Source organism: Cheilinus undulatus, linkage group 9, assembly GCF_018320785.1.
Source record: "Cheilinus undulatus linkage group 9, ASM1832078v1, whole genome shotgun sequence".
NCBI lineage: Eukaryota > Metazoa > Chordata > Actinopteri > Labriformes > Labridae > Cheilinus > Cheilinus undulatus.
The window spans coordinates 38,906,537-38,920,377 of NC_054873.1; the positions used below are offsets into that span (position 1 = coordinate 38,906,537).

The 13,841-nt window shown below is 37.6% G+C and overlaps 1 protein-coding gene across 7 annotated transcripts in view; it reads right to left on the reverse strand.

Annotated features, from left to right (window-relative positions):
* Nucleotides 1-13,841, reverse strand: part of zcchc14 (zinc finger, CCHC domain containing 14) — a 39,251-nt gene that overhangs the window by 17,433 nt on the left and 7,977 nt on the right. For 3 of the 7 annotated variants that reach the window (XM_041795166.1, XM_041795164.1, XM_041795163.1), the window contains 6 exons: nucleotides 10,630-10,858; nucleotides 6,897-6,967; nucleotides 6,652-6,723; nucleotides 6,313-6,380; nucleotides 5,795-5,976; nucleotides 1,069-1,105 (listed from right to left, as the gene is read on the reverse strand). In XM_041795166.1, the coding sequence (XP_041651100.1) occupies nucleotides 1,069-1,105; nucleotides 5,795-5,976; nucleotides 6,313-6,380; nucleotides 6,652-6,723; nucleotides 6,897-6,967; nucleotides 10,630-10,858 (659 nt within the window). The remainder of the gene's footprint in view (nucleotides 1-1,068; nucleotides 1,106-5,794; nucleotides 5,977-6,312; nucleotides 6,381-6,651; nucleotides 6,724-6,896; nucleotides 6,968-10,629; nucleotides 10,859-13,841) is intronic. The other 4 variants (XM_041795165.1, XM_041795170.1, XM_041795168.1 and 1 more) reach the window with 4 other exon arrangements.

Sequence of the window (13,841 nt, forward strand, 5' to 3'; positions counted from 1 at the left end):
GACATCATAAGGGGAAAATCTGAGAACAGATTGTTTGAGCACACATTTTCTGAAAGGTGGAGAAGGGGGTCTGCTTCTTGGGAGGATTGTGGACAGGTCAGGGGTACATATTTTTGCAAGAAAAGCCTAAAAAAGTGTATTCTGCATAATATGTGACCTTTAAAATAAGGTAACCTGTAATTTGCATTACAGGTGTCTTGAAACTTGTAATCAGTCAGTCTGCCTATTTAAAGGGTGAAAAGTAGACACTGCTTTTTGATATCATGGTGTGTACCACAATGAACATGGACCACAGAAAGCTAAGGAGAGAGTTGTCCCAGGAGAATAGAAAGAAAAGCATGTTAAAGGTAAAGGTTATAAGACCATCTCCAAGCAACTGTCTCTGTTTGAGCCAAAGTGGACTTAAGGGAAGACAACCAAGGAAGACTCAATGTTGAAAGAAAATCATAAAAATCAAGACAGGAATTTGCCAAAATGCATATTGACAAGCCACAAAGCTTCTAGGAGCTTTTTGGCAAGTCACGGCAGCTCTATGGTCACAGATGCAAAAATTAACAAAGAAAGAAACAATGGACTCTTCTGAAGCTGCCTTCTATGAGCTCTGATCTAAATCCTATTGAACATCTGTGGAAAGAGCAGAAACAGGTAGTCTAGAGAAGGCACCCTTCAAACCTGAGACAGCTGGAGCAGTTTGCTCACGAGGAGTGGGCCAAATACCTGGAATAACAGGTACAAAGGTCTCGATGAGAGTTACAAAAAATACTTGATTGTAGTGACTGCTTCAAAAGTTTGTGCAACAAATGTTAAGTTATGAGTACCATCATTTTTGTCCAGGCCAGTTTCATTAGTTTGTTTTTCAATAAATCTGTTCTCCCCATAATTCAAAAGCAATGCCTTATTTTCATTAGTTTATTTTCAGTTAATTTTCCACTTTTTATTATTTTTTGTCAGTTTCAAGTTATTTCAGTGACCATTGTAGGATTTTCTTCCTCTAAAAGAAGGGTGCCAACAATTTTGTTCAAGTGTTTAAGTGGTAGGAAGGCAAAGAAAGAAAAAAAAAAATCCTACCTGTTGGTGCCTCTGTGCTGAACCATGCAGCCAAGATCTAAAGATGTAAAAACAAAATGACCCTCAGTAACTACACAACATATTCAAAATAAAATTACTTAAGCAATCAAGAATATGGAAAAGAGACAATGCATCAAAAACTGTCATCTTTAGCTCCTTCATTGGCAAGAATTTATCTTGGTTTAATAATTACATTATAACAAGACCTAATTGTGTATGCATTTTCTTACCAAAAAATAAAATTTGTATTAGGTAAGGTAGCACAACATAGAGCAGGATATAGCTGAGGAAAAAAATACAACTCATTCATAGTTGAACTTTTCAAGAATTTACTATTGTTAAAAAAATCCCTTTTCAAAAGCAATCAGTTCAATATGGTACAAATTGTTGGTAATTTTTGTAGCTCTGACAGAAAAGCTTTTGATAACTGCATCCTTCCTGATTTTTTTCCCTATTTGCAAATAGTTATTAGCAAAATTCTGGGGGACACATCCATTAAAGAAATGTACAGCTTTTTGCATGTTTTTAAGTTCCAAAAATGGCAAAAAAGATAGCATCAGATCCATAGAAAACGCACAAAGGGGGAATACACACTAACTGCACACAAAATGCACGCACACTGCCCAGCCGAGCAAACAGTGCTCTGTCCCATTTACATGTATGTAAAAGAGGAAGAATATTCAAAATCCAGCGCAAAATTGCTCAACTCAAATGCAAATCAGCCTCATTACAAATAGCACCTAATCCACAAATGCCAGAGCTAACTGCTGCATGCTAAAAGTGGTGAAATATAACACAAAATTAAACCAGTATTAAATTTTGCATTATTTCTCTGTCCCTCTCTCTCTCCACCTCAGTCAGTCCTTACTGTGTACCCCAAAAGAAACTTTCGTAAACAACACTGCGCTGTGGGACCAAACATGAGCCCCTGTGGTATAAAACAGGTTTAAAAATGAAATACGTTATTAGCTTAATATTGACTCTGCTGCCATGTGTGCCTTTAAGAAAGAAAGAAATTATTTTGTTTGGGAAAAAGAAACATTCAGACAGAAAGTAAGATGAAGTCTTGAGCTTGAGATGTCATTTATTACCCACGCCGATGAAATCAGCAGGGGGTTATGTAAAGGGTTCCGTATCTTTGTTGTTTGTTTCTTTGTTTGTATGTGTACAAGATAACTTGAGAATGGAAAGTCGGATCTTCTCCAAACTTTTAGGGAATATTGGGATGGTGACAGGGAAGAATTGATTAGATTTTGGTGATGATCCGCACACCTGTTTGGTTTTTCTCTGACTTTGAAATTTTGAACACCATAGTAATCAATGAGAGCATAAGTTCCTCAGTGGCGCTGCTTTGGCGTGGATCTGCTGCATTCTAGTTTTACAGTATGGGATCAAACATCAGAGCAGCATGCGTTTATATCAGACACTTTTCAATAAATCAGCTGATAGAAAAAGGTTACAGACAGACAGTCACTTTACAGTGTACTTAGAGGAAGTTTATCTGTATGTGGTATAAGTCTTCTGTTACCACACCTGTTTGATATTGTTTGCCTGTGCTACCAACATGACTATACTATGCTGTCCCTGGCAGCTACTGTCTCACAGTGACAAAGCACTGATTACAGGTAGCGAAACCAAGAGACGATAAAAAACAGCCAGGGTAGACCATACTCTATCAAGTTAAACAACTATTAGTCGAAGCTGTGTTGAGGTTGAAAAATGGGTCGCAGAAACAAAATCACAGTTTAGGCATTAATAAAAATATGAGTAGCATACCACAGAAAAAAGTGATCAGACATTTGGGTTAAAAAACACAAAGAAAGCTTACATTCTAGCCAGGGACAAACTGACAGGCAGGATATACAAATCTGTACAGAGAGATTTTTATTCAGCACACAGTGCAGACAGACCTCTTGGATTATGAACAAGTTGTTCAGTGGCTTTAGAATGAATTATACTCACATTTGGTCCATAATTTGAAAATTATACTGATCAGTTCATCGTTCACCAGTATGAGCATGCTCACTGAATGTGTTAAGTTAGCATGTTCAGCAGGGTTAAACATTCATATTATCTTATTTCCCTGAAGTCTCCTTTAAGTCTAGAGTACACACACCGACACACACACAATGAGGGAAAAAGAAGTGACAAAAACTGTTTCAAAACTGACACACAGACATACACTACACTGGCTGCTATAAATACTCTGAGATGAAGTCACACTCATAGAATCAAACACAGACACACACACAGATGCACTCACACCAACATGAGGTCATCACACTCCAGGCCTTCCAACACAAATACGCCACGATGAATTCCCACACCGGACTAAAATAGACCCTGTCAGCCCCCTCCAACACCTCAAAAACACAAACTCAAAAGCCTACTTGCAGGCGCACTTCTCTCACCTATTTACAACCACAAACCAAACCTCCTGCCCTTTCCTTTAAATCTTTTTTACACCAATCACTCAATTAAAACTCCAAAATCCAGACACAAAGTCAGTCACTGAGCCTGGTGGGACAGAGCCTTTGCTATAGCTGCCCCCTTTCACTGGAAGTTACACCCTTTACATATTCAAGACTGCACTGATCCATAAACTTTCACATAATTTCCCATCTTTATCAACAAGCAGTTAGAGTTTTACTCAATCATTTTGGCTCATTTTTTGAACAGTTTTTACATTCTTTTGACTGCAAGTGCAACTGTCAACATTTTCATGGTACATTAAAACTCAATGGCATTTGCAAAAGGTAGTTAGCCACTGGAAACATTTCATTTATGGTCAAAACCAAGTTTTTGTGTCAGTTTATTGGCCAATGCCACCTAAAGGAAAGGTTATTTTGTTATTATTTCAGTCAAACTAGTTGATACTTTAGTAAATGCCACAACGTCACATCCTTGTGAAAAAGCAAATTCAAAGTCAGCAACAAAATGAAGACATCCTATAACAATGAAAATAGTGGCTGTTGAGTAACATGAAGAAAAAAAATCCACAAGACTTCTTGGAGACTTCATGGACATCCTGTTGTTCTGTCACTCTTATGTTGAGCCAGCTCACACTGTACAATCAGATCATTTACGATAAATGACTAATGCTCACAATGTACTCACGCTGTGGAATCAGATATTCATGCACAACCTGAATGCTCATAGTGTATACATGAAGTCAGGACAGACTGTGACAAATGGCAAAGACGTTTCCTTTGAAAAGTCTCACAGACAGTAACCGAAGTCCAATCTATGTTTTATTTGCTACAAACAGCATTAGTGCTCCCCCATCTCACACACACACAGCATCACCCACAAAGTCAACTAAAAGCTAAAGAACAACAAATATTTCCTCAGCTAGTGCTTGGAAGTCAAGCTCATTTAAGAGATCTGGATCTTTTAATTCAGCACAATGATAAGCTGAAATAATCGGCTCAACTGTTTCAGCTCCCAAAGAGCTCTACATCTGATACCATTTTTGCTTTTAAAAGGATCAGCCAAATTTAGCAATGCCATTACTGAAATAGGAGCATTTATCTATTGAAATTAATCATTATTATTCAACCAAACCATGGATTTCCCAGAACAAAACTCCTTTGAATCAGGTTTGATTTAAAATATTAATGATTTACCACCAAGAGGCAAGGTGTGCCTATGGCCCAGCAGTGTAGAATAAAGATTATCTATGAGGTGAACTTAATAAAAACTAAAGGCTCAGACTACACAATTCTTTTTTTAAATTCAAACTGTTAGACAACCTGGCCACACTACAGGTGTGAGCCTGACCATTCATTGTATGCTGACGTCACCACTGTCTCTGCAACTGTGTGCGAGTTCACAGGTTGTCAAGGGCTGGTCAAAGAGACTGAATCATAACTACAACAGAAACACCATGTGTGGTTTTAGCAGTCTTCTACTCTTTTCAGGGGAAAAACAAACAAGTAACAATTATGGATTGGATTATGGATAAAAATGATGGATGTATCAACAGGAGGACAAAATGAACTGGCTCTCCTTCAAACAGAACTTAAAGTACGCATGTGATAACATAAATAAAGTAAGATGTACACAAGAGATCTCCAGATGGAGAAAAAGTAGGGGCTCACTATAGTAAATAAGGATACAAAGAAAATAGCAAATGCTCTCCTATTGGTAGGTGTCAGAATTGACATCAGGTCAGAATGTCAAAGTAGATAGCAATGCAAGAAAAATTCTGACATGCTAGCCTCACCGAATCGTGGTTGTGGGGCATGTATGTCACACTACTGTTTGTCGTTCATGGCACATCAGGCCTGATTTTTTTACAATGGGTTGGGATGTTGCAGTAAGGCCAAAATCGATCTGCATTTGTCATGTTATGTTGTCATGTATGTTGTCATTCGTTTGTTTGTCCTTATACTATATTATTATATATTTCAACTATGTGCAGTGTTTTCAAGTAACTGAGAAGCACACTATGTGTTATTGCTGGTGCTTTCAATTGATTAAAAGATGTAATCAAATCAATGACATATTTTGTACTTAATCAGCACAATTAGTCACATATGCTGATAATATGAGAAAGACTGCGTTACAGATTACTACATAACCCTGTTTTTTTTTAGTTGATGATTTCTCTTTTACATATTGAATTGAATTGTCTTCTTTCTGTGTTATGGTAGGGCATGACATAACAATACAAAGTTAGAATATCAGACCAATATTTCACAATAAAACAGTATGAAGGACTTACTAGAGCTGGTTGTGAAAGGATATGTTGGGGCTACAGGAGCTGTAGGTGGAGAGGATGGTAATGGAGGGATGCAAGAGGATGAGAGGGAGGGAGGAGAGTTGGGAGAGACAGGCCTAGTGGAGGTGAAAAAAAGCTGGAAATTTTGGTGTTGAAGGACATGGCAGGGTAGAGAGGTCAGACACCTAGTTACAGGAAGACAAAAGACAGCAAGAAGAAAGACCAAAATGTTAACTGGATGTAAGAACTAAAAGACATGCTTTGAATTGGACTAAAATCCATCACATCTATCATATCAATCCTCACATCTACCAGCATCAAGGAAGTGCACTTTAAGATCTAGCTTTCTGATTATTAATGCACAACAATATACAAAGAGAATGAGATGGATCAATTAATAACAGGGAACGATCTTCTGAAAATCAAATTCCTTAACTCTTCTTAATCAGCAAATATCTTTCCTTGGTGAAACAAAACCAACACTTTTCAATAACAAGACAAACTATGGTGGATAAACTAACCTGGGGTCTAGTTCTGTAGACTGAGGAAGGTATTTTTCCAGTCCTTCATCAGGAAATGCTTTTGACAACTTTAGGAGAAAAGTACAATATTGAAAACAACTTTATTGATAAACTGTGTTTAGCAAAATTTGTAATTATCTGTCTGTGCTGATGAAGCCAAGCTTAAAACCTCTATCAAGCCTGACAGTTTTATTAGCTGAATTTTTTTTTTTTTTTTTTTATCAAGGTGACTAAGTCATGTATGGATACCTAAATTCAGAATCTTTTAAGCCATTTTCATTTTTATGTAGAATACACATTATAGAAAAGCACATATTCTGTCACTTTGGCATTGCTTACCTGGGAAAGCAGCTCTGTTATCTCCTCCTGAGTTCTGACAATGGAAGACACTAAACCATCCGACCATCTGGCCTGATGGGGAGTAGGAAGAAGGAAGGGTGAGGAGAAGGAGGTGAAATGAAATGTAACAGAACAGAATAGGTAAAAAAGCAGTTGCAAAGAAATAGAAAAACATGAGGGGATGGTGAGAGAAAAGTATAACCATGAGTCAACTGTGTGAGAATGACTGTTTCCACTGGACCCACCTCAAAGACATATTCACTGATGTCTTCAGATTTGTGTGCCACTCCTCTCAGAACTACACCCTCAATCACCACTGAAAGTAGCAGATTGGTTCAAATTAATACTGATTAATTACAGTTTTCACGCAGGTAACTTTTCAATTCATAAGCGTTGTCCAAAAGTGGTATTTAAAAGAACATTGTGCAGGAAAATTAAGAGTGAAAGCTTTAATACTCATATGCTTCTCCAAATCAGTGAGTAATTCTGACATTGACTTTTACCTTGCTTGTTCTGTAGTGCGTTTTCATACAGCTGTGAATATGATTTCAAATCGACATGTAGACTGAGTGGGAGTGAGGAGGCTCCACTTTCACAAAGGGCCAACCTGTGTCATGCCGCCTCAGCCATGTACACTGCTGTGAAAAAGTATTTGCCCCCTTCCTGATTTCTTATGTTTTGCATATTTGTCATACTTAAATGTTTCAGATTATCAACAAAATTTTAATATCAGGCAAAGATAACCCAAGTACGAAAAGGCAGTTTTTACATGATGTATTTGACTTCACTTATTAAGGGAAAAGCCCTCCAAACCTACCTGGCCTTATGTGAAACAGTAACTGAAGCCCCCCCACACACACCCCATTAAATCATAAATTAACATGGGTAAACAATTTTTTTTGAAAGCTGAGATAAATTACACTAGCGACACCCAGACCTGATTACTGCCAGACCTGTTGAAGCAAGAAATCACTTAATAGAATCTGACAAAGTGAAGTGGGCTAAAAGAGCTCAAAAAACAATTTCATTGGCATCTATCAGTCTGGAAAGGGTCAAAGTCATTCATAAGGCTTTGGGACTCCAGTGAATCATGGTTAGAGCTATTATCCACAAATGGAGAAAACTTTGAACAGTGGTGAACTTTCCCAGGGGTGGCCAATAAAACAGAAATACTCAAACAATAAGAAAGAGACTGGGCAAAATGGTATCCATGGTAGAGTTCCAAGGGCAAACATTTACCAAAACATCTTGTTGATTCCCATTTTCATGTTCGAAAACTCTCCAATATGGCTGAATAAAAACAATTCTGCAAAGAAGAGTGGGCAAAGATTTCTCCACAGTAATGTGAAAGACTCATTGCCAGTTATTACAAATGCTTGCTTCCAGTCGTTGCTGCCAAGGTGGCACAACCAGTTATAGGGTTTTTTTCACATGGGCCAGGTAGGTTTAAATGGCTTTATTCCCTTAATAAATGAAATCTTCATTTAAAACTAACCTTTTTTCTCAGGTTATCTTTTTTTCTAATATTAAAATATGTTAAATTACCTGAAACATTCACATGTGAAAAATATGCAAAAACATATGAAATCAGGAAGGGGCAAATATCTTTACAGCACTGTATTATTCATATGGTTAATAAACATCACATTCGGATGGTGTTAGAGTTGATAAATCAAGCTGGCGCCTCTAAATCACATAACAGACTCATTTCACTGTTTATGATCAATTAAGACGCACAAATAAATCCACATAACACAAATTAGTTGGGTTGTGGTAATCAAGGGCAAACCTTAGAACAGCATGAACCCTTCATATGTGATATAACACCATTCTTCCTCTATTCTTTTTTAAACTTCAGAGAAAGTGTATTTGTTGGTGTATTGGTTGCTTTATGGCACATTCTGCCTGGCTTTGGGTATAAAAGACTGTAAGGAAAACGTTGGGGCATGGTATATACATGCTCTGTGTGTAGATGTGTGTGGGTGTGTGAGTGAGTGTTGGTGACAACTATGTGATGTGGTATGAACATGGGGTAGTGAAATAGTTGAGTATTGTGTTACAGACAGATGCAGGGGACGAAGAAAACAACACACTTGCCACCAGAGGATCTTTGTGCACTGTCTGGTCATTGGATAATTTATATCAAATTAATTAAAATGGAGGGTGATCTGTCTCACTGAAACAATAATCAGTGTTAGTTCAACCTCCAATGCAGAAAAAAGAGAATGAACACACAAGACAGGGATTTCAGCTTTCAGCTTGTTTTCAGGTGAGGACAGAGAAGATTTTCACTCTTTTGCTTTGCCCCTGCTGAAATCCCCTGTGTGATGCATAGCTGTTGTCAGTATAGATTTATGCTTGTATCAAGTTTTTCATAAGGGAGGACAGTAAGCCAACATGCACAGAACAATGAATACCTGGTTTGGTGCGAATCTTTTGTTTGAACTGTGCATAAATGTCAAAACATAACCCCAAAGAGTAACCCACAGTTATATAACTTGTTAGAAAGAAAAAATAACATTATAGACGTGGTTTGAAGCAATCGTTTTTTCTAACACATTATAATTTCAAAATTAAAATCACACTTTAAAACAAATAAAGACAGTTGGTGTCTAGCCCAGCAGACTGTGCACCAAGGTCTTGTAAAATGTATCATCTTCAGGTATGTTACCATCATTTAACTGCCAGCAAGTTCTCTGAGATATACAAGCTTTGGGCCCTATTTTGGTGGCTTAAAACACTTAGTCTAAAGCATATGGCACACACCCATTCAGGGCATATCTTTCTACTTTTTGCAATCTTGATGGCGCACAATCCAGGTGCAAAATTCAATTAAGAAGCTTTTGTTTATAAAAGGATGTGTTTTGGGAGTGATATGAAACAAACTAATCTAAACATCAGCTCTCATTCCCTTTAAGATTAGGTTTGCATGCCGGCTGGTGCTTTGGTGTTATCGTCAGATTTTAGGTTCAATTAATATAGACTGAATTCCAGATGGCTGTTTTAGCTTCTTTCCTTTCCCTGTGCCACTACAAATATAGAAAACATATGGGACACTGTATTAAAGATGTTGCAATGGAGAAAGCGCACACACAGAGCAGAGCCGGTCAAAAGATGACAGGAAGAAAAGTTTCTGTCTCTCAGCTTTCCATCCCATTATAAATCAGAAATATCAAGTGGATAAGGTAAGCAAGCTGTGCGTGTGGGAAAAGATTAGTGTTTGCACATTCTTCAATGCTTCCTTAAGATATCAGAAATACAAAGTGTCACAGACTTTGATTTTAGACTGGGTTTTAGGTAATTAAAGGGGCAGCCATTTTCTACATCCTCACAACAGGATGGAACAACTGGTGTTGCGCTTGACCCCTCCATGTTTTAAGACACAGAGGGGAAAAAACTCTAAATGATAAATTCAAGCACCACTGTATTGATCCTAATAAAGGTCACAGCCAAAAAAATACAATGATTTAGATGATTCTCTTAGGAGGTGGTGAAGACAAAATTAAAATGAAAAGTTATCCTAACAGTAATACCAGTGTGCAAAAAAAGAGAAACACTAAAAGCAAAAATCAATCAGCTATTCGTGTACAGTTTGTTTGTATTTTCATGCTGATCTTTTTTTTTTTAATTATGCAATTTAAAGTTTAGAGGTTGTGGTTGATGATTTCTCTAAGGGATCGCTTATCCTGATATCATGCACATCCTTAAGTGACAGTTCATAGTGCAGCTCCCTTTCCCTTCTCTCTCTTACACACAAACCCACACACACCTAAGCCTAGGGGCAGCATTCTTTAAGCTTAGTTTTAGACTTCAGAGTGCCAGCATGCCATATCTTGTTCGACAAGACTTAGCTGGGTGTACAGCTTAACATTGAGACCTCAAATTCATATACACTCTTGGAGGGAGCTGTTAAGGCAATGCATACTAACATAAAAATAGTCAGATAGAAACAGTGTCATAATTGCTTTTGTAGCTCACCTTTTCCTGCTTTTCCCAGGTGAGTTTTGGTAGGTGCTGCTGAGTCAAGACTCTGCCCAGCAGGCAGAGGAGAAGACAGATGAGAATGAGGTGGCTGCAGGTGAGGGAGAAGAGAAGAAGGAGGGTCATTTGGTGGAGAAATGAGGTCCTGGCTAACCACTTGGTCTTGTCGTCCAGTAGTGACCCCAGATCCCAGCACTGCAACTGTCTCGGCCTCTCTGTCGTGTCTCTGTAATATATGATACAAGGATTGTTCAACAAAAGGGAGGTTAAAACCATGAAGCAAAACTCAGGTGCAAGTAGACAATGCAGACAAACATTGCAAAGACTAAATAGCTTGTTTGCAAAGTGTCCTATATTTTAGGTGATAGGTTTTCATTTGTTGGATCAACTGCAAAAGAGGAAACAAGTAAATTCTGCTTCCATCTATAAAAGCAAATAGAAACAGTTTCCCTGTCTTTTCTTCTAACAGTCACTTATGTGCACAAATACACAATCACTGCAAAATCTAAAAACATCTGGATGACACACTGCAGCTTTCTACTTTTACTGCATGGAAAAATAGAAACACCGAGGACACCTTCCTCCAGGGCTGAGCAAAAAAAAAAAAAAAAAAACACCTTTTGATTTGTGATTAACACATCAGCAAGGTGAGTTTTTTAAAATTCTACCTTATCCTCCTAATGTTAAATAAGTTGATCACTTTTACTATGTTGGCCTTGGCCCCTGCACCCACGTATTACTATGAAGACATAAAATTTTATGGTAATGATGCTTGAATGGGTTCATTGCATACACTCATATATATGGTAAACAGTGAACTGGGCTGTTCATTTTTCAAATAATTAAGGAAACGTGAGCACAGTACACTCTGTGGTCATCGTATGAAATGTTTAAATACAGTGCATTCAGAAAGTATTCATACCTCCTTTCCTTTTTTTAACATTTTTTTATGATGCAGCCTGATGCTACAGTTGTTTAAATTCATTTTTTCTCTTATTATTTTACACTCAGTAGCCCATAATCGTCACATAATACGTCACGTTTTGTTGCTCTGATTGGCCCGTAAAGATGTGACAGACAGAACATTCATCCAATCACACTCACATGAGATTTTTCAAATCCTCTGCCCTTTCCCAAAGGCTTAGTATTAAAGGTTTCCCAGGTGGATGTGTGAAACAAATCCATCTGGCGTGTCAGGTTACCAGAGGTGTTCATCAGAGTTTAAGTCAGGGCTCTGGCTGGACAACTCTAGGACAAGAACAGATTTGTCCCTACTATTGATGCTGCCATCAACATGCTTCACTGTTGGGAAGGTACTGGGTAGGTCATGTGCAGTGCCTGGTTTCCTCCAAGTGTAACATTTGGAATTACCATCAGTACATCAACTCATATCGGATTTATAATCAGTCAAAATAATTTAAATTATATATTTTTTCAAAATTGTTCAGCCTTAGTTTATCTACCAAATATTGTGTTTGTTGTAACCTTGAAGGATTTATTTCTTCTTTATTGAGAAATACATAAGATGAAGAACTGAAAATAACTGAATATGAAATCGCAATATTGGGGACAAAAATCACAATTGGATTATTTCCCCAAGTTGTTCAGCCCTAGTTTTGTGCAGAAGGAATATTGTGGTCTTAGTTAATTTCTATCCAATAGCAGTAGTTTTTCATAGTTTTAGCTTTTGTTTTGCACTGAGGAGAGGCTCCTGTCTAGCCACTCTGCAATTAAGCCTAGATGAATGGAGGGCTGCACTGATGGTTGTCCTTCTAGTACCTTGTCCCATCTCCACACAGGATCTCTTGAGTTTAGTCAGAATGACCATTGGGTTCTTGGTCACCTCTTTTATTAGGACCTTCTCCCCCCCATTGCTCAGTTTGGGTGGATGACCGGCCCTTGGAAGAGTCCTGGTTGTGCCACACTTCTTCCCTGTTAAGAATTCTGGAGGCCACTGTGCAGCAGAAACTTTTTGCATCCTTCTCCAGATCTGTGCCTTACAAAAATCCTGTTGCTGAGTTTTGTAGTCAGTTCCTTTTGACCCTATGGCTTGGTTCTTGCTCTGATATGCATCATCAACTGTAAGGCGTTATACAGAGGTGTGTGCCTTTCCAAATCATGTCCAATCACTTTTTTGACCACAGAATGACTTCAATCAAGGTGAAGATAAATCTCAGCAAATATCCAGAGAAATGAGATAACCTGAGCTATATTTAAGTGTTTTTGCAAAGGGTCTGAATACTTACTGTATGTCAATGTCATATTTCAGTTTATTTTTCATTTCTAAAATTCTGTTGTCACTCTGTCATGGTGTGGCACTGAGTATGGATTAATGAGAATTAAATGGGATATTCTGGAATGCAGCATCAGACAGCAACATTTTTTAAGTGAATGGAATGAACTGTACTTATAATATCCACCTTATTCCTGGTCTGCTGTAGTTATGAATGTGTAAAGAACTTCCAATACAATAACGTTAATAGCAAAAATATGTTTCTCCCAGTGACTTACCAAAGTGATTCGGTGCCAGTGGCAGTGGCAAGTAAATATTGCTTCATTTTTAAAATCAGGTATCACGCTAAATATCATTTTAAGCTGAAAGTTATAAGTTACAGTTTCTGAAATGCCTGACCCCTGTTGCTCTGTTTATGGTACTAATAGCTAGACAAAGTCAAATGTTTATCTAACAATGGTGTTTTAAGCATGCTGTTCACTGTTTGAATGCATCAAGAATTTGATTATTTTAATATTAATTTAATATAAATATATGGGATTTGAGATTTACCAGACTTAACAGATGACCAGGTGAATCATGGTAATTAATAAATTTCACACATTTACAGAGGGACTAGTTGGTGAAATAAGTATTTAATAAAACCCACAAACTAAAGAGAGCAATGTTAAAGCTCTGACTGGCCTCTACATCTTCTTTGACGTATACTAGGTCATGCCCCAACTCCTTTAACAAAGGCAATCATCCCTATTACAATGCAATTACTGCTATGAGGCAAAAACAAAGTTGGCTAAATGGACTAGTGTACCTCATCAGCGGCAATTTCTTCATTTTGTCCTCTCCTGTAGAAGGTGGAGAAATAATAATCCCATTTCATATTTACATATTTGAATCCCCAAATCATTCTAATAAACAAAATTAGTGTCCCATCACAACTCAAATTTCGGTCTGATAGAAGGGACCAAATGTGGCACCT